The sequence below is a fragment of the Mastigoproctus giganteus genome, chromosome 11, assembly GCF_048544385.1.
Source record: "Mastigoproctus giganteus isolate SK-2022 chromosome 11, ASM4854438v1, whole genome shotgun sequence".
In the NCBI taxonomy this organism is placed as follows: domain Eukaryota; kingdom Metazoa; phylum Arthropoda; class Arachnida; order Uropygi; family Thelyphonidae; genus Mastigoproctus; species Mastigoproctus giganteus.
This window is the reverse complement of record NC_143585.1, coordinates 9336261-9363998: the sequence shown is the minus strand read 5'-3', so window position 1 is coordinate 9363998 and position 27738 is coordinate 9336261. Positions and strand designations below refer to the sequence as shown.

The following is a 27738-nucleotide window of genomic DNA, read 5'->3' as shown; positions in this document are numbered from 1 at the left end:
AAAAGCCTTGCTAGTGTGTAAGTGACCAACCCCCAAATTCCAGTCAATATCTGGGAAATTAAAATCCCCCATTATAAGACTCTCTGATTTACTGGCCCACTCTATTTCTCTGTACAGTTTCTTATTATACTCATCAGAGTCATTAGGCCTATAGCACACTCCTACTCTCAATTTTCATCTCCCAATGCTTATGTCACACCAAACCGACTCGACACTGCACTGTCCAGCTATGTCGACTGGCTTCACTTCCTTGGATTTTATGTGTTTCCTAACTAATAGCATAACCCCTCCTCCTTTCCAATCCTGTCTATCCTTTCTGTACACATTGTACTCCTCAAATTCAATTTTACCCTGCTTATATCTGTGTGACACCATGTCTCTGAAATCCCAAAAATAACTGCCTTTGATGTTTTGAGCAATACCTCAAATTCATCAAATTTATTTACTAAACTCCTAGCACTGGTGTACACCCAAGTATAAATGCACCTGCTCTTCCTCTTAGCCACCCTAACACAACCCATGTGTTCACTTGTACCCCCATGATGTACCCTCTGAAATATCCTGCATCTTATTTTCCAGGCTGCTGCTCATTCCAAAGGATGCAGTGCAAGAATCACTTTCACCTCTGCCAGTGGGTACTGTTAATCTATTAGTCCTTGTATCCCCCCAAGCTATCAGTTTTCCGACCCACCTAACACTGCCTCGATAGCATCAGCAAACCTTCTTGCACCTTTTCTATTTAAGTGTATCCCATCCCTGTAGAAGCAGTCTCTCCTGTTAACAAGTACAGACCAGGCTGAAAAAATTCTACCCCTTGAGCCCTGCACAATCTTTCCATGGCCGAATTGATCGACAAGGCTCTCATCATATAATCCCTCCTATCGTGTCTGGCAGAATTGCAGACACTTTCAAATTCAACCCTAGTTCACGGCTTTTTTTCATCAGTGACCTGTACTTGTTAAGTAATTCCGCCGGTCTCCTACTCTTAATATCATTAGTGCCAACGTGTACAACTATATCACCTTTTGTGCCCTTAAAAGATGATATCCGCTCTACAACGTCATCAACCTTTGCCCCTGGCAGACATACCCTGGTCCTGTTCCACCTATCCTTTTTACAAAGCATGTTTCCCGTTTCCCTGACAATAGAGTCACCAACAACTGCTAGTTTCTTTGGGATCAGCGCATTCTGCCTTGTTGGCTGCCGCTGTGTTGCGTGAAGACCAAGTGCAAGCTCTGTCAATGGTGTGGGCAGCTGAGAGCTTGATGGGCCCCTCACTTGTAATCCTTCGAGGGCATCCACCCTGTCCTTCAAGCTCTCATATAGGCCCATAACAACGCTGAGTTTTCGACTGATTTCCTTACACTCCTTGCATCGCGCACATACAAAGACATCCCCCATGGCAGTATCATGTCCCATACCTGACTGTCCGCAAACATCAAGCAAATAGAGCATCTTAAAAGGCTGTGATTCAGAGGGGCACTGTCGCCCTCAGTTCCCCCCGATCCACAGCATTCCCATTAGCATGAGCCTTTTGCTTTGCTGCTCTGGTTTGAGTCATGATTTCGATTTACTTTCAATAAAATTTCAATTTCAGTACAAAATTAAATCCTAAACTTGTATCCCAACACAGTTATAACTCGATATTTATGTTTCAGTAACCAGTGTTATCTACGAAATCCCTTTATATAACTTCCGTATCAAGTTATGTATTAATTATTTATTTTTACTAATTATTTATGTTACGTCACCTAAGTGGTTATATGTATGGTTAAAAGTACAATTTAATTGCCAGTGAAGTTCGACAAGATTAATAGATTTTACTGATTAATTTTTCCGTAATAATGGCGGCTATTTACGAACGGTAAACACGTGGATTTGATACCCTTTCCGATAGTAAGTAATACCTACAAAATCTCTATCTAAGTTACTTTAAACTTAAGTACCGTAAATAGGAAAGCTACTCTAGAAAATAAGTTAATATGCCAATTTAAAATAATAAAGCAGAAAATAATTAGAAAAAAGTTCTCTGTTCCAAGAGCGGCAGAAAGGCACGTCCGCACCGGCAACACTCGTCCTCAAATTGTCAAGGTTAAACTCCAGTTGCCACTTCTTAGACCATCTGCCCAAATTATCTAGTCCTGTTGCAGTAGCACACTGCCATTACTGTCATTAACAACCCTGCCAACCTTTGTACCATCTGCAAACTTCGATATTAAGCTTGATATATATCTTCATCAATATCATTGATAAATATACAAAACAACAGTGGACCCAGCACCGAACCCTCTGGGACTCCACTAATAACATTAGTCCACGAAGAGCAGCACCCATCGATTACCACCCTCTGTCTTTTCCCACTTAACCATCCTTTTATCCATTGTAGCAACTTACCCTTAATACCATTCTGTTCCAATTTGTACAATAGTCTTTCATGCGCAACAGTGTCAAAAGCTTTCCTGAAATCCAAATAGATGATATCAAAATTATTTTTTGCATCCAGTTCCTTTGTAATCACATCATAATATCCTATCAAATTTGTCAGACAGGACTTTCCCTTAACAAACCCATGCTGTGTCTGAATTATTGCTGCAGTCTTGTCTAGATGATCCTGCAATGCCTCTTTAACCTGTGACTCCATTATTTTACTCGGAACAGAAGTTAAACTAACTGGTCTGTAATTACTCGGTCACCCTTCGATCCCCCTTTGTGAATTGGGGATACATTTGCACATATCCAGTCCGTGGGGACCTCCCCTGAATCCAAGGATGCTCTCATAATTATGGCTAAGGGTTTGCTGAGTTGCTTTGCCGCCTCCTTCAATATAACTGGATAGATCCCATCCACCCCAGGTGCTTTTGTTATGTTGAACTTCAACAATTTCTCCTCCAGTTTGCTTTCAGTTATTACAAAATCATTAACTATCCTGCTACATTCTGCAATTTTCAAACCTTAATAATTCCTCACGTGTGAATGTAGATGCAAAATACTCATTCAGTTTGTTTGCTACCTGAGCAGGATCACCAACAGTTGAACCATCGATGTCAAATGGACCAATCATATTCATCCCCTTCCTTTTAGAGTTTATATAAGTAAAGGAATCCTTGCTGTTTTTCTTAGCATCTTTTGCCAAGGATTTCTCGTAATCTGCCTTCGCCTAGTTTGTGTCCTGATTGCAGACTAGCTGATATCTGCCATAGGCTTCTGAGTCGCTAGATAATTTGCATGCATGCCATGAATTTTTCTTCTCTGTTACGAGTCTCATTAGTTCATTTGATAACCATTTAGGCTTAAACCTTGAACAATATTTCTTAATAGGTATGAAACTTTTAGTAGCATCCACGATTAATTCCTTGAATGCTTCCCACTTAGAATTTTCTCTTGGTAGTATCGTCAGTTAATCCCACTGTACAGAATTTAAAAACTGTCGGAGACCACTGTACTCACCTTTACGAAGCAAAAACCCTTTCCTTTACCCCTGATGGTAATTAAATCTATAAGTAAATCCCACATTAGTACACTGTGATCACTGCCACCTAGTAGTTCCTTTATCTGCAAATTCTTAATACACGAATGATCACTGCTGATAACAAGATCAAGAGTATTACTTTCTCTGGTTGCCTCTCGAACATGCTGCTGCAGAAAACAATCATCCAATAAATCTACAAAAGTCTGACTGGTGTGTCAGTGACCAACCCACAAGTTCCAGTCAATATCTGGGAAGTTAAAATCACCCATTATAAGACATTCTGATTTACTAGCCCACTCTATTTCTCTGTAAAAAAAAAGTAAAGTGCAGCTATTGTCAACCCACTGCAGGATGGAAGCCTCCTCAACAATTCATGGTGAGGGAAATGGACCATAATCTGCCACGCTGGTCCAGTGCGGGTTGGCAGATCGACCGTATTCAGCAGTCAGGGTCTCGAACCCCGGTCTACTCAAAGAGCGTGTGCTACTGCACTCCCGCTCCTGCCCACTCGGCTACGGAGGCCTTATATTTCTCTGTACATTTGTTAATTGTACTCATTCGATTCATTAGGCCTATAACACACTCCTACTCTTATTTTTGCTGTCGCAGTGCTTATGTGACACAAAACTGACTCAATAGTGCACTGTTCATCTATATCAACTGGATGCACTTCTTTTGATTTTATGTTTTTCTTAATTAACAGCATAACACCTCCTCCCTTTCTATCCTATCTATCCATTCTGTACACATTGTACTCTCTAAATTCTAGTTCAGCATTCCTTATATCTGTGTGACACCACGCCTCTGCTATCCCAACAATATCCGCCTTTGATGTCTTGACCAACACTTCAAATTCATCAAATTTATTTACTATACTTCTAGCATTGGTATACATGCAAGCATACATGGTCCTACTCCCATTCCTAGTTACCCTAACACATCCCATATACCCACCTATTTCAGGATGACAGGCATCCGTCCCTGAAACCCCCAACACCCCACGCTCCAGGTCGCTACTTATTGTAATAGAAGTTGTGCAAGAATCACCTTCACCTCTGCCTACGGCTACTGTTAAACTATTATTCCTTGTATCCCCCCAAGCTATCAGTTTTCCGACCCACCTAACACTGCCTCGATAACATTAGCAAATATTGTTGCACCCTTTCTATTTAAGTGTATCCCATCCATATAGAAGCAGTCTCTCCTGTTAACAAGTACTGATCAGGCTGAAAAAAATTCTACCCCTTGAGCCTTGCACATTCTTTCCAGGGCCGAATTGATCGACAAGGCTCTCATCATATACTCCCTCCTATCGTGTCTGGGCAGAATTGCAGACACTTTCAAATTCAACCCTAATTCACGGCTTTTTTTTCATCAATGACCTGTACTTGTTAAGTAATTCTGCCGGTTTCCTACTCTTAATATCATTAGTGCCAACGTGTACAACTATATGACCTTTTGTGCCCTTCAAGATGATATCCGCTTTACAACATCATCAACCTTTGCCCCTGGCAGACATACCCTGCTCCTGTTGCACCTATCCTTTTTACAAAGCATGTTTCCCCTTTCCTGACAATACAGTCACCAACAACTACTAGTTCCTGTGGGACCAGCGCATTCTGCCTTGGCGGTTGCCGCTGTGTTGCGTGATGACCAAGTGCAAGCTCTGGCGTTGATGTGGGCAGCTATGAGCCTGATGGGCGCCTCAATTTAGATCTTTCGAGGGCATCCACCCTGTCCTTTAAACTCTCATATAGGCCCATAACAACGCTGAGTTGTCGCCTGATTTCCTTACACTCCTTACATCGCGCACACACAAAGACATCTCCCATGGCTATATCATGTTCCGTTCCAGAGAGTTCGGCAAACATTTCAAAATTTGCACATTTTTTTAGGCTGTGATAGTAGTAGGAGTGGCATGTGATGCAAGAAAGCAAGTATATGAGCTTATGCAGCATCAGCCAAAAAAAAAAAAAAAAAAAAAAAATCACACCATTCCCTCCAAATGCCTGTCCAGTTCCTCCTTAAATTTATTCAACCTATCAACTTCCACAACGACAGATGGTAGTTTGTTCCACCCGCTGGCTAAAGGCAAATTTCCGCACATCTATTCTACATCTGCCTTTTCTTAATTTGAATTTACGCCCCCTTAGGTTCGTAATCTGAACAAGTAGAAGGATCCCATCAGAATTCAGCGTGCTGAACCCATTCAAGGCCTTATACACCTCAATCAGATCACCGCGCAGGTGCCTAGTATCGCTTATACCTTAAGTTCTGAAAATTGCCACTGCAATTTGCAGAACTTAAGCCTCTCTTGGTAAGAGGATCCCTTCATTCCCCTCACCAATCTTGTTGCGCTTCTCTGTACACGCACAAGTAAATCTACATCCTTCCTAAAATGAGGTCTCCAGACCTGTATGCAGTACTCAAGGCGTGGCCTGACCATTGCCTTATACAGAGGGATAATCACCTCCTTTTCCCTGCTAGCAAAATTCCTATATATCATTGACAAAACCCCATCACATGCCCTGGCAGCCTGTCTGCATTGCTCAGAAAACGTCATATCTGCCTACACAATTACTCCCAGGTCTCTTTCATTTTCTACCTCCTTAAGTGTAGTACCACACAGTTGGGACATTTCTTTGGGGTTACTTCTACCCATATGCAGTACTTTGCATTTGTCAAGGTTAAACTTCAGTTGCCACTTCTTAGCCCATCTGCCCAAATTATCCAGATCCTGTTGCAGTAGCACACTGCCGTTACTGTCATTAACAACCCTGCCAACCTTTGTATCATCTGGAAACTTCGACATTAAGCCTGATATACCTTCATCAATATCATTGATAAATATACAAAACAACAGTGGACCTAACACCGAACCCTGTGGGACCCCACTAATAACATTAGTCCAAGAAGAGCAGCACCCATTGATTACCATCCTCTGTCTTCTCCCACCTAACCATCCTTTTATCCATTGTAGCAACTTACCCTTAATACCATTCTGCTCCAATTTGTACAATAGTCTTCCATGCGCAACAGTGTCAAAAGCTTTCTTGAAATCCAAATATATGATATCAAAATTATTTTTTGCATCCAGTTCCTTTGTAACCACATCATAATATCCAATCAAATTTGTCAGACAAGACTTTCTCTTAACAAACCCATGCTGTGTCTGAATTGCTGCAGTCTTGTCTAGATGATCCTGCAATGCATCTTTAACCAGTGACTCCATTATTTTACCAGGAACAGAAGTTAAACTAACTGGTCTGTAACTACTCGTGTCACCCTTCGATCCCCCTTTGTGAATAGGCGATACATTTGCACATCTCCAGTCCGTGGGAACCTCCCCTGAGTCCAAGGATGCTCTCATAATTATGACTAAGGGTTTGGTTAGTTGCTTTGCCGCCTCCTTTAATATAACTGGATAGATCCCATCCACCCCAGGTGCTTTTCTTACGTTTAACTTCAACAATTTCTCTTCCACTTTTCTCTCAGTTATTACAAAATCATTAAGTATCCTTAATGCGTTGGAGAATCGCCTCCCCCCTCAGTTCTCCCCCGAGTTACAGCACTCCTGCCACTTTGTGCCCGTTGCTTTGCTGCTCTACTTTGGGACATGATACTTTAAATTAATAAAATCAATAAATTAAATTAATTAAATGTCAATACTACGCTATCTAATAGACACAGTGAAGTGTATTACTCTATAGATTATACGTTAGAGCTACCTAACTACCTCAATTAAAATTTTGAATTCCCTACCACTATACAGGGTGTTTCAGTTAAACGTTTCAGAACTTCTAAGAGGGGTAGGGTACATCCTGACAACTCGAAATCATATAGCAATGTGGGGTCGGAAATGCTTTCCTGAAGCGGTGTTGTACACAGAAGCACCATAAAGAAAAGAGACCGTAAGTGAGAAATCGTTTTAATAATACATGAAAAGAAGCAAAAGGTACATGGATTAAAGTAAGTGTTCGAAGTTTCTTCCACGGGCTACAATGCACGCCTCACATCTCCGACGCATGGACATCCGAACATTCTGGAATACTCCAGGCGAATTTCGAATTTCTTCGGCAGCTACTGCGATTCTTGCAACCAGCTCCTCAGCATTGTCAATAGGGGTGTCATAAACTACGATTTCATATGACCCCAGAAATAAAAATCAAGACATGATAGGTCGGGTGACCGAGCAGGCCAACGCACGGGACCACCACGTCCGATCCACTGTTGACCAAATGTGACATCCAGGTAGTTACGAACATCTCCGCTATAATGGGCAGGGGCTCCATCGTGTTGGAACCACATTGTCTGTTGCGTCGATGCAGAAATCTGTTCATCTCTCAAAAGTTGTGGCAATATTTGCTGCAGAAAGATCAAGTAGATAGGTCCGGTTAGACGACACGGTAACAGGTAAGGTCCGATGAGGTGATCTCGCAGGCCAACGCACGGGACGTGGTGGTCCCGTGCGTTGGCCTGCTCGGTCACCCGACCTATCATGTCTTGATTTTTATTTCTGGGGTCATATGAAATCGCTAGTTTATGACACCCCTGTTGACAATGCTGAGGAGCTGGTTGCAAGAATCGCAGTAGCTGCCGAAGAAATTCGAAATTCGCCTGGAGTATTCCAGAATGTTCGGATGTCCATGCGTCGGAGATGTGAGGCGTGCATTGTAGCCCGTGGAAGAAACTTCGAACACTTACTTTAATCCATGTACCTTTTGCTTCTTTTCATGTATTATTAAAACGATTTCTCACTTACGGTCTCTTTTCTTTATGGTGCTTCTGTGTACAACACCGCTTCAGGAAAGCATTTCCGACCCCACATTGCTATATGATTTCGAGTTGTCAGGATGTACCCTACCCCTCTTAGAAGTTCTGAAACGTTTAACTGAAACACCCTGTATAACAAAAACAATGGCTGCAAGATTCGAACGAAATAATGGTTTTACGTATATTAAGTATTACGTATATCTACAAAAACTGTTTATCTAAATTAAAATAAAAATAACCAGCATAACTATAACTATAAGACTACGTATTAAGTACAATATAAAATAAAATAACAATTATGTAAATAAAAAGGCAAACACTTATCGTTTTTTTGGAGCCTGCAAGTCACAGCTGTAATTTTTAAAGAGAGTCAGCGCCCTCCATCGTATTTCCTTCCCATCTGCTCCAAAAAATTATAGGCAAATTAAAGGTTGAGAAGGTGAGAGCCAATATTTTTGATAATAGATTTTAATTTCTGTAGATTGTAATTTTCATGAAACTCTTGTCAAGGGGAGTTGTTCCAGAAAACAGAACTTAAAGGAATGAATGAAAAAGAAGAAACGTTGGATCTGTAAGATTAAATTCGACACTAGAAGGATGCTGACCTGTTGCAAGACGTGTCTGGACTAGGTTGGAAGAGAGAGAAGGAAATGTCAATTCAAAAGAATAGAGTCCATGGATCTTTCCACATCGGGTGTAATAGATATGAGTTTGAGTCCAATCGATGACGGGATGAATTTTTATGGGCCTTTTTTACAACGTGGCTGAGTTCGTCAGTCTCAGATGAGGATAGCATGGTTTTTCTCCCTGAAACTTGAGTTTTTCGTCCAGTAAACAGAAAATCGAGAACACTACATACATATTTACAGACAGTATATACAAAGAAATATGGCTTTAGTTGCTAATGCTCCTAAAAAATCACAACAACAACAACAGCACTCAACGGAACGGCTATGACAGAGAGAGAGAGAGAGAGAGAGAGAGAGAGAGAGAGATCATTAATTAACCTAACTGCCCCCTTTAAAAAGAATCTAGAAGCCTGAGAGAGGTTATGGGCAACGTCCCAGACCTATGAACAATATTCCATGTTAGGGAGGATTTGAAATTTGTACAGAGTGACTAGCTCTTCAGAAGAAATGTAACGCCGAAAGTAAAAGAGAAAAACCAAGATTTTTTGATGCAGAGGAAGCAATATTTGTGAAATCCTTATGCCAAGAGAGGTTATAAGTCAGAGTAATTCCTAATAGACATATGATCGTGTCTAGTAATCTGAATATTGCCGAAGAAAAAGGTTAGGAGTAAAATATTCCTTTTTGTAAGATATAAGACTGAACTGAGTTTCAAACGGATTAAAATTGACTAAATTATCATTGCCCAACTGGAGAATTACCGGGAGATCAGCATTTAAGGAATTGATATTGGAAATTCGAGAAATTGAAAATTTTTTTATGCAAGGTAAGGTGCTCAGACTGGAAAGTGAAATGGAATATGCTTCCATCAGCAAAATTATGGATAGGATTTCTCATCAACGGGAGAAGGCCATTATCATATAAGAGGAAACGAGTGGGAGAAGGAACTGTGCCTTGGGGAATACCTGCATTAAATGAGAAGTTAGAAGACAGAGAATCGTCTACCATCACCCGCAGTGAGTGGTCAGTAAACCAAGTGGATTCCCAGTTACAAACTCAGTTGGCAAACCATAAGATGGAAGCTTGTTTAGAAGACTTTAATGCCAAACACGATAAGAAGCCTTTGAAATGCCAAGAGCAACTGCTTGGGTTTTATGAAACGTTTATATTGCAAATCTGTCCACAGATTTGTAACATAACCTTGCATATCACGAATGTATCTACCCTGTCCGAATGCATACTGGCTATCACTGATCAGACGAAAGGCTATTATGTGTAGTTTTTATACTAAATTTCAATTTCGAAAGTAATCGACAACATTATAAACGAAAGCGTTTTCAGAAAATTCAATTTTTGACAAAAAAAAAAAAAAAACTAGATGTTTAAAGTCATAGTCAACTTTAAAATGATTGCTGAAAAAAAAAAAATATGACAATTTTTGGAGTGTTTTAGAAGGCCTTCTCATTTGCTCTGTACCTTTGCTTTACCTTCTTAAGGAAGATAATATTGTCTGGAAACTCACTTCTGCTGTGGTTACTGTTGTTTCTCTTTCTAGAAGTGTTCCATGATTTTTCACTGGTGTGGCTTTCAGACTAACATCTGGTCTTCCAAAGTGCTATCTCACCATCGCCTTTCTTATCTAAAGGTCCGATAAATAATTAAAAAGATATCCATGCCTTCGTCACTGCTTCCTTGTAATCTTTATATATCATTCCCCCTGCATTTCAATCTTCATATTTTGATTTATGGCGTGACCGCTGAAGATTTTTCATCCTAAAACACCATTACTTGCACTTCCATAATAAAAAATTGCCAAAAATTGGCTGAACATTTAAAAATGTAAATAAAATTTATCACAAAGGCTTCTTCAGACTTTCGACCTATATCCATCAGTTGTTCTCTTTTAAAGCTTTTTGAAAAACTTACGATCCTTCCTGCTTTAACCCAACAGTGTTTTGCGCCAGGCCACCTCACCTACATACCGTAGTACCGAGACGATCCACTACTACTAATCTGTTGGTGACTCTCTTCAGAATGCAGCACGCATTAAATTAAAAAGCCCAAATTGACATCATATTCCTTGATATAAAGGCAGCTTTCGATAAAGTGTCGTTACCTGCACTTGAAAACATATTGAAAGTTTATTTCCGCATTGAGGGCAAACATTTTACAGATCATCAAGACCATTTTGAAGCCAAGGCACCTCATTGTACAACACCAAGAATTCCGCGCAGAATACACCCTCACTTGGGGCATAGTGGACATAGTGGACATAGTGTTTTTTTGTTATGCGGTTCCCGTGGTTTCCCACAAATCCGCGTTAAATACTCTGTTAACGTAGCAAAGCCAGTCAGTGTGGGTTATGTGTGAGTAGTGTGTTGTTTGTGTTGTTTGACTGGCCTCTTCGTTACTGGGAGGCGCGATCACCAGGAAGGAGCCTCCCAGCATCCGTCCACTGGCACGAGGAGCGGGACCAGGGAGTAAAAGACATCTGACGGGCCGTCCACACTCTTGCAGGAGCGAGAGTGGGGAAGGCCAAGGAAAGAGCAGAGAAGAGACAGGAAAGTGGAAGACAGACAAGATATCGAGGATGACAGAGCGTAGGCATCCTTCCAGGCGAAACGGAGCAGGAAGAGTGCTAGATGCAGTTGTGGGAGTCCTGGAGAAAGACTGTGGGTAGGAAGAAGAGAATAGGTAAAGTTCAAATTAAAGAGTCCAGGATCGTCACAAAGGAGAATCACCGAGCGGCGTCGACAGGGCTGTCCGCCATTTGCAGTTTCATGTCTGGAAGTTTCCGGTGCTGGGTATCAGTTGCTGTCTAGAGGAGGTTATCCAGGAGTAGTGTTCGGGAGTTGCAGGTGATGCCAGCGACGACGAAAGACCTCGTTGGCATAACTGGTCAGTGCACGGAAGGCATCATTAGATTCCAATAACTTGGTTTCTGGCCGAAGTGATGTAGTGTGGAGGTCTAGGAGTAGTTGGTTTCTTAGATCTAAGTATACGTTGCATGAGTGCATCACGTGATCCCAGTCTTCAGGTTCTCCGCAGGTACAGAGGGCATCCTCGACTAGGCCGAACTCTAGAAGGCGTCTCTTGAAGGACCCGTGGCCAGTTAATAGGAAGGAAGCATAGACGTTAGGGAAGAACCAAGTGGAACGTTGCTTGTTGATGTAGGTTACCACAGGAAGGAAAAGTTTAGTAGTTGCACCAGTTGTGGAGTTATTCCAGCGGGTTTGCCATAAGTTTATGAATTGTAGCCACACACGTTTATGTTCCTGTTTGATGTCGGTATCGGTACGGGTTTGAATAGTGAGGAATTCAGCTTCCTTATTCTTCTTGATGGCATGAGAAAGTCCGATAAAAGCGACGTGGAGGTCCAAAGGGAGGCGGCCTGTTAGTAGCTGTAGGGCGGCAGTTGATGTCGTTCTACATGCGCGGGTCATTTGTAGTAGCTGAAGTCGTTGAATTTGCTGAATTTTACGTTGAGCATGCACTAAAGTCATTCGGTGGTACCATACTGCAGCTCCATATGTAACAATTGGTATAAATACTGCTGAATATAAAAGGCGTTGAGTTGGTCCTTTAAGACCCCAGTCCTTGCGGGTAAAGTGTGCTAACATAGTGATGTAATTTTTTATCTTTTCTTTGATAGCTTGGATATGGGGGATGAAAGTTCTCCTGCGTCCAATATTACTCCTAGGTACTTCACCGATCGGTAGTTTTTCAGTGGGCGGCCATTAAAACGTATGGTAGGAGGTCTGGAGAAGTCCAGTTTACCTTTTAATAGGAGGGTTTTGCTCTTCTCAGTGGGGACTGAGAGTTTATTTTCCGTGGCCCATACGGACAGAGCAGCGAGAACAACCGTAGCCTGGGTTTCTATGGTGGCGCGGGTGGGGCCCTCAATGATAATAACCATGTCGTCGGCATAAGAAAGCTGAGTAGTGTGTGGGTAGTCCCTCAGGAGCCAGTCGTCGAGTATCATATTCCAGACAGCTGGCCCCAGGATGGAGCCCTGGGGACAGCCTCGGGTTAGATGTCGGGTGATGCAGTGATATTTTGTTTTGATGCTGACCTTGCGGTTAGAGAAGTAGCTTTTGAGGCAGTGGTAGAAATTCCAAGTGCAGTTAGAGACTCTGGCCCTCTGAAGAACGCCCGGCCACCACACTGTGTCAAAAGCTCCTTTGAAGTCAATGAAGATTGCCAGTACATAAGTTGCATCCGACTGTTCTGCAACTTTGAGGGTTTTGGATAGAGCATCAATTGTGGAGCACCCTTGTTTGAATCCAAATTGAAGCGAGGATGCCAAACCACTGGCTTCATATCGGGGTTGGAAGCAGGAGAGCAGCAGTCTCTCAAAAACCTTGCCGAGAATGGGAAGCAGCGCAATCGGGCGATATGCCTTGGAGGTACCTGTGGGATCCTTAGGTAAGAGTCTCAGATTAGCATGCTTCCAACGTGATGGAAAGTTACCCTCATTCAGACAGGTGTTGAAGAGCTGAAGAAGTATCATTGGAGCTATGGCCCAGAGACGTTGCACAGTCTCGCCTTCAATAAAATCCAAACCAGGAGCTTTACCTTTTTTGATTTTTTTAATTGCTGCATCGCCTTCTTCCTCTGTGAATGGTTCCTCCATAATATCTGGCTGGAAGCTGGAATTTTGTACTGCTATCTTCCTGTGGATGTCAGTATCAGAGTTGGTGTTGTCCTGATATATTAGTTCATCCAGAATCCGGTTGATTGTATCTTCCCAGTGTGTAGTCTCAGACGAGTCATCAGAGCGGACAGAGTGTATGACATCCGTGGATCCCAGCTTATTCCTCACGAGTTTGTGGACTAAACCCCACGGATTCCGGTTCCCCTCAGTCTCGACAAGGGAACGCCAGGAGCTTTGCTTGGCATGGTAAATTTTGTTAGTATATTCACGGCGGACTGCTTTGAATCGGTCTCTATACTGTTCTGCAATGTGAGCAGGTTCAGTCCTTGTCTTGCGTTGGTATTCTTTCCGAGCGCGCTTCAGAGAATTGCGCAGGTTAGTGAGTTCCTGCGACCACCATGGAACAGATCTTGGTTTCCTGGAACATTTTTTCATGGAAGCCTCTGAAGCTTTGAGGAGCAGACTCTGCACAAAGTCTGTTTTCTGCGCACTGTTCATTGAATGGTAGAAGTTGCTAGCTGGGTCATGAAGAGCATCTTGAATTACATTGTCAAACTGGTCCCAGTTCGCTGTTTTAGTAGAGAATCTTACAATATCCTGGATAGGCACTTGACGAGGGAGGGCAGAATCGGTGACACTGTAAGTGATGAGGCGATGGTCGCTAGTAGTGGCTGTGTCATGCACCTTCCAATGGAGGAGTCTATTGCGAAGAGAAGAAGTAGTTAGTGTGATGTCCAGGTTAGACTCTCCAGTTCCCGAAGAGTAGGTGGTTGGTTGTCCTGGTCTGTTGATGATTTCAAGGCTGCGTGAGGCAATGAATTCATCTAACATATCTCCTCTTGCATTGGTAGAGGTGTTGAACCATTGTGTTGACCGGGCATTCGAATCTGCGGCTATGATGATATCAGTGTTCTCCAGGAGGTCAAGAGCTTGTTCTAGTCGAGCTATGTGCGGGAGGATATCTGTACCAAATTGGAAGTATGCTGTTAGGACCGCAATACAGCCGAAGCTGCCTTCTATTGTAGCCCCCGCTAGGTGGGGAGTGCAGAGTGATTCTATCTGTGTTACTACTAAGTCTGGATTGCGGACGATGATAGCAGCGAGGCACAATTGGTTTGTCGTCTGGATTTTCGTGAAAGCCAGGGGGTAACCAGAGACCCTTCCACGGACGCAGTATGGTTCCTGAAGGAGAAGAATGTCTAGATTCAACTCGTCCATTAGGGGATGAAGCTGTGTTGCCACTGAGATGGATTTTTGGCCATTGATTTGAGCTATACGAAGTCTGGGAGAGGGGGGGTTGAGCATCCTATTTTCCATAGTTAGTCTTATTGCGTACTATATCTGCTGCTCTTCTATATGCAAGGCACGCTCCATCCCGCACAGAGTGATCGTAGGGTTTGTTAATTGCTTTGCAATTTGAGCATTTAGGAGGTGAGGCTTTGTTGGGACAGTCCTTGTAGAGATGCCCTGCCTCAGCACAATGCCCACATATTGGTTGTTTTTTAAGACACTTAGCAGAGGTGTGCCCATAACCAAGACATTTGTAGCATTTCAGGACTGGTACAAAATCTCTGAATCTGTGGGATGACCAGCCCAGAAAAATTCTATCCTGGCTGTGTAGGAATCTCCTTATCCTGGGGGACACTTCTATAACCCAATTAAGTCGACCGCGAGTCCGTGCATTGGTGGAAAATTGAATTTTCATCTCCTTAATGGCTTCTTCTTTGCTCATGGATTCAAAGAGATTTCTATTATATACTTCCTCCAGTAGGTCAACTTTCTGGATTGAGCCATCTACATCAAACACAATTAAACTTGGTCCCCTGAGTTTAGGGGTTTCAAAGGTAAGAGTTAGATCTTCAGCTGTGCCGCAAGACTTGATCTGTTCTAGATCTGACTTAGTGGCTGCTTCCAATATTATCCCTTTGTCGCGAATTTTGCGAATGTTTTTGATTTGGAGATTGTCTAATTTTGGTTTTATCTTCTTTAGGACGGTGTCCTTCACTCCATCGCTATCTGGGATGTCGCACCCTTCTCTAGCTTTTATAATCAGCATATGCTTGTTCTGTGTGGTGGGGATCTGAGGTAGTTTGAGCATGGCAGCATAAGACAACTGATGCCGAGTATCTTCATCAGAAGCTTGGTTGGAAGGTAGCCCGGTATTCAGAGCTGATATAGTTGGATTTTGAGTTACTTTAGACAGAGTTTTATTAGTTTGTTGGAGTTGGGCATTGGTGGCCTTCAGCTGTTCATTTTCTATAATGACCTCATATAACTTCTTCTCTAAAGAGCCCCAGCAGCGCGAAATTTGTAATGATACGGCCCTGGTGACGTTGCTGTTTTTGCTACTGAGACAGTATTCCATTTTGCGCCTCAGTTTGTGTATAATTTTCAGGTTGGCAAAATCTTTGCTGAATAAATTCGGCATTTCATTCCATTCCTCTTCATCCTCCCATTGTTTAGGGGGGAGTGAACCAGATGCGTCTGGTCTTTTGAGAACCTTTTTCTTGAGGGTAGGAAGTCTCTTCGTGGATGCTGCGGGATCACAATCGCTGTTCACCCCATTACAATCAGCATCGTCGCCGCCGGGAGAGTTGCCCGCGGCAGGTATGCCGTGTTCATTTGCCGCGGAAGCCTGTTGTTTCGCGGTCCGAATTTTGTTTTTAGTCATCGCGATCGAGGAGGGAACCCCCTCCGAGTTTTCTTCCCCCGAGGACTGGTGCGCTTGCCTGCAGGAGTTGTAGGAAGAACAATAACTTTTAAGTCAATTGGGTTAACTACAGGTGGTCGCGGGCGGGCAACCACTGCCGAAGGCAATATAGCGCGACCAAAAAGCTACCTTCACACCAGTGACCTTCAGCCGGTCAAGACAATGGCAGTAGTTTGCTTCGGCTTTAACAAAATTGTTCAAACACAAATTAAAATTAAAAGTTACTTATCTGCTATAAGTCCAGTGCCTCCATGACCCGTATGATTGGAAAGCATTTGGCGTCCACTATAAGATGATATCTATCATATTGGGTAATAATCTAGATTTTTTACTAAATTTAAGTTACTTTAGAGAGCACAATTTACCATCAACTTGTACTACCGGCCACCTGGCGGTCTATCCCTCACTTGGGGCATGTATTTATATGTATGTATGTATTTATTTGTCTTGGGCGGCACCTGGAACGTTAGTTCATCTCCGCCTCGTTAACTTATACAAATATACAAAGATTAAATACTGTACAAAAGAAAACCTCAACAGATTGAGGTAAACACAGATAATTTCAAAGTAAACAATGAAAGTAATCTTATGCATATTAACATAAAAAAAAAAAAAAAAACAAGTTCAAAGAAAATAATTAAGGATAACAGTACCCATTCAACCGACAAAACTTTGCACAAGCCCAGAAGTCTTAAACAAACCTTAAAAACAGTTGAGGTTAAATCCAGTAAGTCCTGCAGTCATTAGTAGCATAGTCACAGTTAATCACCAATAACAAAGTCACAGTCAGTTAACAGCCATCCGAACAAAGGAGCACAGGAATTTTCACAGGAATCAAATTGAGTTTCAGTTGTAGGACACTTGTAGAGTTTCAAAAAAAAAAAAAAAAAAAAAAAACACAACACACACACACAGAGCACAAGTCCAGAGCGGTAGATCTTGTTGAGAAAATGGACGTCATTGCAGTGAAGGTGAAGAGTCTTGAGCTGAATTTGAAACATTCGCATGTGTAGTCATTGCAGAAAGAATTGCGAGCCTTTTATTGAAGGTTGCCTTAGCAAAATCCTGAAGAGCGCGGTAACTCGTGGCATTTGATACAAAATTAGGTTCCAATCCTGATGAAAAGTTGGGAATTGCATTCTGCAGAATTACTCGAAATTCATTGTATGAGGGACAAGAGTACAACACGTGCTGCCAATCTTCCACACCGCCACAATGGCAGAGTTCCGTAGGAGACAAGCGAAATTTAAGCAATTTCTTATTTAATGATCCGTGTCCTGATATCAAATAGGAGGTAAACAAGTCAAGGCTAAACCAGACTGTAGATTTTTTATCCGTAAGAGAGTCAACTTCAGGAAAAAACTTATGCGTTACACTGCCCAGTGTTGTGTCATCCCACCTACCCTGCCACAAGTTTATCAACTCTTGCCAAATTCTTTGTCGTTCGGCTTTAACATCGACTTGAGTGTTAATAGAAATACCAAGGATCTCAGTGGGAATCTGACGTTTCAGGCGATAACATAAGCCTCTAAAAATTACGTAGAGATCGAGTGGTAACGTCCCGGCTAAAACCTGTAAAGCAGGTGTTGAAACTGTTCGACAAATCTTCAAAATACAAAGTAACATTGTACGCTGGATTGTCATCAATTTTGATTGAAATTGTACAGTCCGCACCCTATGGAACCAAGCGCCAGCAGCATAGGTAACCATAGGGAGAAACACAGAGTTATAGTAGATTCTTAAACATCTTCTAGAAAGACCCCACTCAGTTCTAGAAACTCTGACAAGAGCGCCGGTGAAATTTCTGATCTTAATTCGCAGATTGGATAAATGAGGGAGAAAGTTTAACTTGCTGTCAATAGTTATTCCCAAAAGTTTAATTTCCGTTATTAGAGGTATTTGTATATCGTTTATTTTAACTCTTGGTGGTCGACGAACATCCAGTTTAGAGCCAAGGATCATAATTTTTGTCTTGGTAGAACTAATTTTTAACTTATTTTCAACTGTCCATTGTTGAAGATCAGATAGAACTTTCTCAGCGGATATTTCAATATAAGACCTTGAATTTCCACCAACAAGGACTGTCAAATCATCCGCATATGCCATGATCTTCACGTTGTCAAAAGTTCGGGTAATCCAACCTTGCAGGACAAAGTTCCAGAAAAGTGGTCCCAAAATGGAGCCTTGAGGACACCCTCGATAGACCTGACGCAAAATTTGTCTGTACTTAGATCTGGCGGTGATAAATCTGTTAGAGAAATAGCTCTTAATTAGAAGATAAAGTTGCTGGGAACATTCGGCATGACGTAAACGTTCGAGGGCACTGTCCCACCAAAGGGAATCAAAAGCACCCTCGAAGTCAATAAAGATAGCAAGAGTATACTTGAAACTGAAGTGTTCAATAGAAGAAATGAAGTCTACAAGGGCGTCCTCGCAGGACCTTCCAGGAGTGAATCCGTATTGATTAGGCGCAATTAATCCCCGTTCCAATAACAAGTTGTTTAATCGCAGGGCAATTAAACGTTCTAATAGCTTATCAAGGTTGGCCAATAAAGCTATAGGCCGATAAGACCTCGGTTCCTGAGGGGGCTTGTCAGGTTTCCTAATCAGCTTGATAAGGGCTGTCTTCCACAGATCTGGGAAAGTCCCAGCATCTAAACATTTGTTGAAAAGTTGTAGAAGTATACTGGGCTTAATCTTGGCGAGCCGTACTATAAAGGTACTCTCCAGCATGTCCATCCCTGGGCATTTCTTAACTTTCACTTGTTTGACAGCTGTGTCCAACTCGATGGCACTAAAAGCCTCAGTCTTAATTGAAGAAACGTACAGAGAGTTGGCAGAACGAATATTAGTGTGAAAATCAGAGTCGGAGCTCACATTGTCCTGAAGAAAAAGATTATCTAGAATAATATTTACAGAATCCGTCCAGTTAGTGGTCTCCAGACCATTGTATATGATCGATCCATACACTTCTTGTGTAAATAATTTATTTCTTACAATTTTATAAAGTAGCCCCCACGGGTCCGCATTACCAGAGTTGTGCACAAATTCTGTCCAAGTTTGCTTCTTCCTGGTAGCAATTGCCTTCACATAACGTTTCTTGAGATCAACGTAATTATTATAAAAGATGCGAACATCAGCCTGAGATAAATGACGATTGCGCTGATAGGTGCGTCGAGCGTGGTGGACCTGTTTCCGAAGCAAAGATAATTCTGACGACCACCAGGAACAAGTTCTGGAATTGACGCGTTTTTTCCTTGATGATTTATATGATGCATTAATCAAAATTTTTTGAATCTGTGTCGCAGCTTCAGACACAGACATGGCGTCAAAATGAGAGTTAGTCAGTTTGGAGAAATCAGCATTTACAGAATGTTCAAATATGTCCCAATTAATGTTATTAATTGAGAAGCGAACGTACTCAGGCACACAGATACTCGAACCTGAGGGAGGAGAAGGTATGGAGACCGAGAAAGAAATTGCTCGATGGTCACTTGTTGTCCAGTTAGGTTGTACAGTCCAATCGTTGATAGCTAGATTACAGAAGGAATTTGAGAAGGTGATATCAATATTTGATTCTCCGGAGAAGCTGGAGAACGTAGTGAACTGTTGAGGTCTGTTAAAAATCTTCATATTATTATTAATAATAAATTCTTCCAGTAATTGCCCTCGAGCATCAGAGCGTGCACTAAACCAAAACTTAGACTTGGCGTTTACATCCGCTGAAATAAGGACATTATGAGGACCCAGAAAATTCAATGTGGATTCTAAATAATTTAATGAGTTATTTAAGTCTTCAGATGGAGGGCAGTATATTGAGGCACTTGGGGCATACCTCAGAGAGGAGTTTTATCAGCTTTGCTGTTTGCTGCCGCCCTGGAGCCTTTTCTGACGCGGAATCAGAATTTTGTTTCCTACGCCGATGATATAAAATATTTTGTTGTCTCTAACGAAGGATCTCTGGTGTCCGACGTAAATTTCCCTGCCAACGCTAAGCTGTATGAACTGAAGACATACCTTAGCAAAATCGGTTTGTGGCTAAACTCAGACAAGTCAGCACAACTGACTTGTAATAAGAAGATATAAAATGAAATCAAATTATCTATTAATGGAGCACAGATTAAGAAAGTGAACTCATACACCGACTTAGGAGTGACGTGGGACGAGGGCCTTACCTTCCAAAGGCACTTTCAGAACACGAGAACAAAAACTCTTGCTGCCGTGTGGGCTGTAAGACAAGAAATAACTGGGATTCGAAACCAGCAGCTAGTGACCCAATATATCCAAAGATGTATCGTTCCTGTATCCTCATATGTATCAACAATTTGGTCCTCTGCTCCAAATACTTATATCAGGAAATTTCTCAGCCTGGAATACTGGTTAAATAGGATTGCCGGGAAGACCTTCACAATTTCGAAATCCATACTGTACGCAAACTTGAACACAGCTCCGTGGATTCATATGATCACAATACGTAACATATGCACTCTGGCACAACTTCAAAAGTTCCGCCTTGGAGTCCGCTTCCACAACCCTCATAGTCTCCAAAGTGCTCTCAATAACACGGACGGATTAAGGCGGATGTTTCCTGGCAATACTCTGGAGCTGTTTAGAGACCTCAAAATAGACCCGGACAGGTACTGCCATGAGAAACTTACAGGAAGCTCATTGCAACGGATCTGTATACGAAACTACAAATATGATGAAGAACGTAATTCAAGAAAGACTTAAGTGCCCTAGAACTCATAAAATTCTTAAATAAACGATATATTATATTTCCAAAAGACTCTTTCATAGGACTGGGGGTATTCCTTAAGAATGACAATGAGGACCAATTCATAGTGTAAATGACGATGTCATTTTTCTATGTATATATATTGTTTTGTAATTTTTCTATGAATGCATGATTTCTGTACGAATGTAATTTTTCCGCTATGTTTATATATCTTATGTATTTGCTGATATTTTATCCTATGTTACACTCTAATAAGTTTAGTTGGATGTATGTATGCGCCACCCTACTAGATAATTTCTGTACGGAGTGTTTGTTGAATAAACTGATGATAATAATAATAATAATAATAATAATAATAATAAAAATGATGTAATAACGCGTGTCACATTAATTTTATAAATACCTGGTATAAATCATTTAGGGAAAAATAATTAAGTTTACTTCAGTTGTTAGCTACCATTGTTAATATATTAGGTACTATATCTAATAGCGATTGATGTTACTAATTTTTTTATCGTTAATAGCTTACTAACTAGTGCAAATAGTAAACGATTACTTTTTCTTAAGAGTATTCCACTCGATTTGTTCATGAAGTTTTCATTGTTTTCTAGGTGTTTTTTCACGACTCCTTGAAGTCCATTCATGAACACCTAGACCCGAAAATTCTTCCCTCAGAATTTGGTGGACATCTGGGACCTCGAAAGGAACTCTCAGTGTATAACAAGCTGGTAGAGTGGGGATATCCAAAGTACATCTAGAACTTCCAATATGAGTATTGGACAATCACTGAAAATTGTTTGTCTCTGCGAAAAGACTTTTCGTCCTGAAAAAAAAAACAAAAAAAACTCTTCATATCCATTTAAGTAGGTGATGTTAAGTTGCGTAGGGCATTACTAGTGATGACTGAGTCATTCAAAGAAAGAATTGAAAGAGTTGTTGCTGTCGTTGTAAGCTTTTAGGAGCTTTAGCGACTGAGGCCATATTGATCCATATATACTGCCTAAATTGGGTGTGTTCTGAGGTCGATTTTCTGTTTTCTGGACGAAAAACCCGAGTTGCCCTCGCTTGAGATGGACTAACACAGTCACGTCATCGACAAGACTCGAATTCAGGTGTTTTCCATCCGGTATTGGTAGCACCAACTATGCTAACCACGAGGGTTGAGAGAGAGAGAGAGAAAAAAGTTTGACTAGAGGTAAATAAAACTGGTGGTCAACTGTCATACTAGGACCACAAGAGAATCAACTCATCTGCCCGTGTGTATCATTTCCATAAATTGCATGTTCTCTCTTTGATTTTCCTGACTAAAAACCTAGCTTTCCGGGGAAAGACCGGAACTTTGCTGTCCACGCCGCAGACTATCAAACTCAGCAACGTAGTGAAAACAGTCAAAGAAATTCTTTTCCTCATTGGCAATGATTTGAACCATGGCTTTTTTAACCAATGCATATAGGATGGTGATTAAAATCAATGTGCTGCTGGTGCAGACTTCGAATTTAGGATTAGGAAAGGTTACCTCTCTTAGGCACAACGGCATGAACCTAGAGACCCGTCAGCAACTCGAGTATCTAGTGACCTGAAACGTGACGCAGTCCCGATTGGGGGATCCCAAAACAGAATAGTCAAGCGCATTCCACTCGGATTCAACATTTTATTTTTTTAGGAGAGCTCATTATTAGTGAAATGGTACAATTTGTTTTTTATAATAAAGATAGGTGAACTAGAACCAGGAGGTAGCAGTTGATGGACGGAAAATAACATGCGATGATATTACCAAGAGATTGTCTAATTTCAAGGGGGTAAAGATAGCAATATTATTTATTGCCTGGTTTTAAGGGGCTAATTCTAGGCGTACAGAAACTGACAACCTAATAGGTCAGTATAGGAAAATGCCGGGAAAAAAAAATACATGGTTAGAGTAAGGTGTGTGCGTTTCTTAAATATCAAAGCTACGAAGTGTGTAAATCGAGTGTATTCTGTACTCGATTTGCTGTTTGAGGACGAAAATTAGGAAAGCAAATGAGGGAGATAGAGAGTGACAGAAAGCAGATAATAAAATATGCATAATAATACATAAATAATTACAAAATCGACAAATAAGGATGTTGCCACACAACTTAAAAAAAAAAATCTGCCTCTCTCTTCAGGCGTCAACGGTCAGGACTGTTGACGCCTGAAGCAAAATAGTGTCTTCATTTCTGATGTAAAACACAAGCCAAAAGGTAGAAACATAAACATAAATAAAAATAAGAATAAATTATTTTGTTACTAAAATAAATGAACAGTAAAATAAAAATTTTGCAAACAAAATAAAAATTACAAGAATATAAAGTGGATTTTAGTAAAATGGCTTGGTAACTTTTACAGTTGACTCTGCGAAGACGGGAAATTATAATTGGAAGTGATAACAGAAATTTCTGGAGACATAGAGCTAATTAATCTATTAGAAGTTAAAGCAGATATTCTAAAACAGTAAATAGTGAGTAGCCGTAAAAGAGAGCAAGAGACTTGAGATAACACTTAGGCAAAATTACAAGCAACATCTCGCAGAAAAATTAAATAAAAAATAGTGGCACCTGCAAATAAACTTTCAACATGAAGCTAGAAATTTATAAGAGTAAAAAACGCGTTTAATGAAGATAAAAATGGAAAAAAAATAACTGACATTGTGGAGATACGTGAGCGCAAAACAATTCAAAAATAAAACTGAAAAAAACGCCCCCTAATGAAGTCTAAATATAAAGTTAAACAACAGCGGCACCTAGTGATACAATTTTCAATATTATAAAAAGGGGATAATGTTTTTATCTCTTGTTCTTTTATTTTCCTAATCTCCTCAATCTCTTAATTCTATATCTTCTTTATCTGATTTGATCTAATTTAACGAAAAGCAAATCGCTCTTCCGTGAAACTTGAAGGATGCAATGCAACATCAGATCACCTGCGCGGTGATCTGATTGAGGTCTATAAGGCCTTGAATGGGTTGAGCACGCTGAATTCTGATGGGATCCTCCCACTTGTTCAGAATACGAACCTACGGGGACATAAGTTCAAATTAAGAAAGGACAGATGTAGAATAGATGTGCGGAAATTTGCCTTTAGCCAGCGGGTGGTTAATTGCTGGAACAAACTTCCATCTGTCGTTGTGGAAGTTGATAGGTTAAATAAATTTAAGGAGGAACTGGACAGGCAATTGGAGGGTATGGCGTGATTTTTTTTTTTTTTTTTTTGGCTGATGCTGCATAAGCTCCTGCTTTCTTGCATCAAGTGCCACTACTACTACTACTACTACTACTACTACATCATCTTTAAAATAACTGATGGTGTTTTTCCAAAATTGTTCGCTACTGTTCCAGAAAATCCACCAACATCAACCGATTGGTTTCTTTCTATTCATCTATCATTATATAATTGAGTATTACAGCTCTGATTCATACTAGCATATTATATAATATAGTGTCGCTCAATCTGTAAATTATTGTTTCTTATACGCTGTACTTAATTACCTGTTTGTTATATGATAGAATAAAATATCTTTTACAGAAGCCTGTAATACATTTCCTTGTACCGTACTCTACTATTCTGATTATTGCTCCTGAGTTGTGTATAGTTGTATCTGTTACATAAATCTGGATATATACTCAACAGTGGGGTTCTTTTCGCATAATTTTAAATTTAGATATCACTAATTTTTACTGAACACTTCGATTCTACATTCAGCTGAGGCATTAATCTGAGCAATGTTTAACCAATCAGGTTGGCCTCAACCATACGGTTCTGCAGACCCCAATGAGTAGATTGCAATTACTAATGACCTTACAGAAATTGTCCATTTTAAAAGGCGTTATTGGAATACCAAAGATTGGTATTGTTCTAGTAGTAGGCTAATAGTAAAAAATGGACACTTCGTTGGAAATGTCCTGAAGAGATTCAATGCAGGGTGTATTTATTATAAAATTCTGTAACAAATATCTAAATATCTTAAAATTGTTATATAACTAATGTTCACAGTTGCATTTTACGTTCACCTTAGAAAATAGCCATCTTAAAGATAAAAAAGGAAACACAACACAAACTTCGTTCCTATAGACCAATTTCACTGATAGCCAATCTGGGCATGGTTTGAGAAAAGTTATTATCGTTGAGACTTAATATTTATACAAAAAGACTAAACACAAAAGGTAGTAGTACCCATGGTAATTAGTAACGTGTGTAGATTGAAGGTTGAGAATATAAAACAAGATATTTGTCGACATTAGATTTGAATTTCCAAAGAGCTTAATTATCATGAAAGACATACATAGGGAGGTTGTTCAAGAAAACAGAAGTTGAAGCGATAAATGAGGAAGAAGAAACTAGATCCTGTGAGTTTGAAGTTGGACATTAAATGGACGTTAACTGGTTGTGGCACGTATTCGGACTGGTTTGGAAGAGAAAGGGGGTATTATAGAAACCAATTCAGAAGAACAGTGCCCATGCAAGTATCAATAAGAAAGGCACGCAGCAGAAACAAAACGTCTTTAGAGAGAGAGAGAGAGAGACATTGTAAAGGGTGGGTCATTAATTAACTTGACTGTTCTATTTTGAACCAAATCTAGAAGCCTGAGAGAGAGGGTGGGGGATTGTTTAGAATAAAAGTAAGATGCGAGCGAAATAGGTAACGCAGATTTATAGATACAGAAGAAGCAATACTGGTAATTTGCATATTCCAAAAGAGAATATCATTCAGAGCATTCCCTAATAGAAATATGTGGTCTTGTGTCGAAATCTTACTGCTATCTTGTCTAGAAATCTTAGTGCATCGAGTGCCATGAAGATAAGCATAATAGCAGAAGAATCCATTTTGCGAGATAGAATGACAGGACTAGGTTTTAGCAGGATTTAAATGGAGTACCTTATCTTTCTCACACTGAATAATTACCTGGGAAACACCATTTAAGGAATTGCTGGTGGATATTCAAGAAGGCGAAGCTGTTTGTGCAGAGTTTCCCAAAAATGAGGACGAAATACAATTTTTATTATCAGCATCACTACGGAGAGGATTTCAGTTAATGGAAGAAGGTCATTAATATGCAGGAGTAAAACTGGTAGAAACCACTGAACCTTGAACACCTGCATTAGTGAATTTAAAACGGAAGACAGACAGCCATCCATCATCACCCAAAGTGATTGGTCAGAGACAAAACTGGATACGCAATTAGAAAAAAAAAACAATCGGAAATCCATTAAGATGGAAGCTTATTTAGAAGACGTTTATGCCAAATGCAGGGATTTCGTGTGTTATTCTAGCGGACCCCAGGGTTTCCCGATTAGCCGCTATTGTACACCTTGTGAAGCAGCTTGAGCCAAAGCCGACCATTTGTACGTAGCGTGTTGGCTGTGTGCGTGTAAAGGAGATCTGTGCGTGAGCGACCGTGGTAAACATGTGCTCGAAGGTGCTCCTGAAATTTAGCAGTTTTAAATGATTTTGTAAAGCTATTCAATGGTGATCTTTGGTCTACCAAGGACTAAATCAGAAAGGATCTATAGATCAGGACACGCTGCATCAGGTGGTCAGATTCAGGTAATTTTTATAATTTTTTATCGTTGTTTCCACCTCTGACAAAGAAAGTCACTCTCCCCAACTCCAGTTGTGGACAAAGTCAGCGCAACCCCCTCCCCCCATCTTTAATTGTCTCCTGCTCCCTGCTTAATGTTGGCCGCCCCAAGGCACACTTTCGAAGTGACATTAGAGTTTACTCATTTTAACGTAAAAAGGCGGAAGGTATTTTAACCTTTCACCGACCTTTTTAAGCCCACCTTGCAAAGGTGAGCTTAACAAGGTTGGGGGTTGGCGGTGTCTTTCTTTACACCTTATTTTAAATTTTGCATTTTGCTCATAACCTGTGAAAGTGCCTATAGTTTGAATCAACTTCTACTCTATCTCCACATCCTTACCCCACAGTCCGCAATCTGGCTCATGTACCATCAGAAGATTAGGTTCGTATGTGTATAATTCCTGTTTGTTAGATTCCTGAGGAATGTTGCATTATGCAAAATTCCCCTTTCAGGCTAGGCTTGTGAGTTCAGATTGACTAATTACAACTCCATTATAGACGGAATACAATTCTTTATTACACATATATATACATGATATAAAAGTTAAGGAAAATTATTCTGCACGTTATATGGTTAAACTAAACACAACATACATAATGCATTAAACAAAATGTTCAGTTATATTTTTTTTATTATTACATGCATAACAATTTCCCATCCTGGTCAGAACAAGGATACTTAAAACCACGCTCCATGCATTTGAAATGTTTGTATCTTTCTAAATATTATAACAATTTCATAATTTACTCTTTATTCCTTAATCGACCTTCTAATGCATTTCTTATACCTGCAGTAATCATAAAACATTATTTATCTTAGTAAAAACAATATATCCAGAACACCTTAGTCGCTAGTACTTACACCTAATTTTCTCTTTAATTTAACACATCTATTCTTGCTACCAACCATCTGTTCATTTCTTATTTTTTAACTTAACTACACTCCATCTATTTCTCTATCCATTACTTTATTCTGAAATAATGCTCAATTCATATACAGGGTGATTCACTACCAGTGCGACAAACTTGCAGGAGGGGTAGGGGGCACAAAGAGGAATCGGAATCACATAGCATTGCAGGGTCCGAAATGTCTTCGTCATGCGGTAGAGGACGTTGAACGGGAGGTCGCGTGAACAGCGATCCCACTGGAAGTCAGCATTTGCGAACCGGT

General features: G+C 40.6%; 1 protein-coding gene across 2 annotated transcripts in view; it reads left to right on the top strand.

Moving 5' to 3' along the window:
- Positions 1-24009, top strand: part of LOC150077693 (clavesin-2-like) — an 80717-nt gene extending 56708 nt beyond the window's left edge. For both annotated transcript variants that reach the window (XM_090384642.1, XM_090384643.1), the window contains one exon: positions 21582-24009. In XM_090384642.1, coding sequence (XP_090240768.1) covers positions 21582-21728 — 147 coding nt within the window. In that variant the 3' untranslated portion in view covers positions 21729-24009. The remainder of the gene's footprint in view (positions 1-21581) is intronic.
- Positions 24010-27738: the final 3729 nt, after the last annotated feature.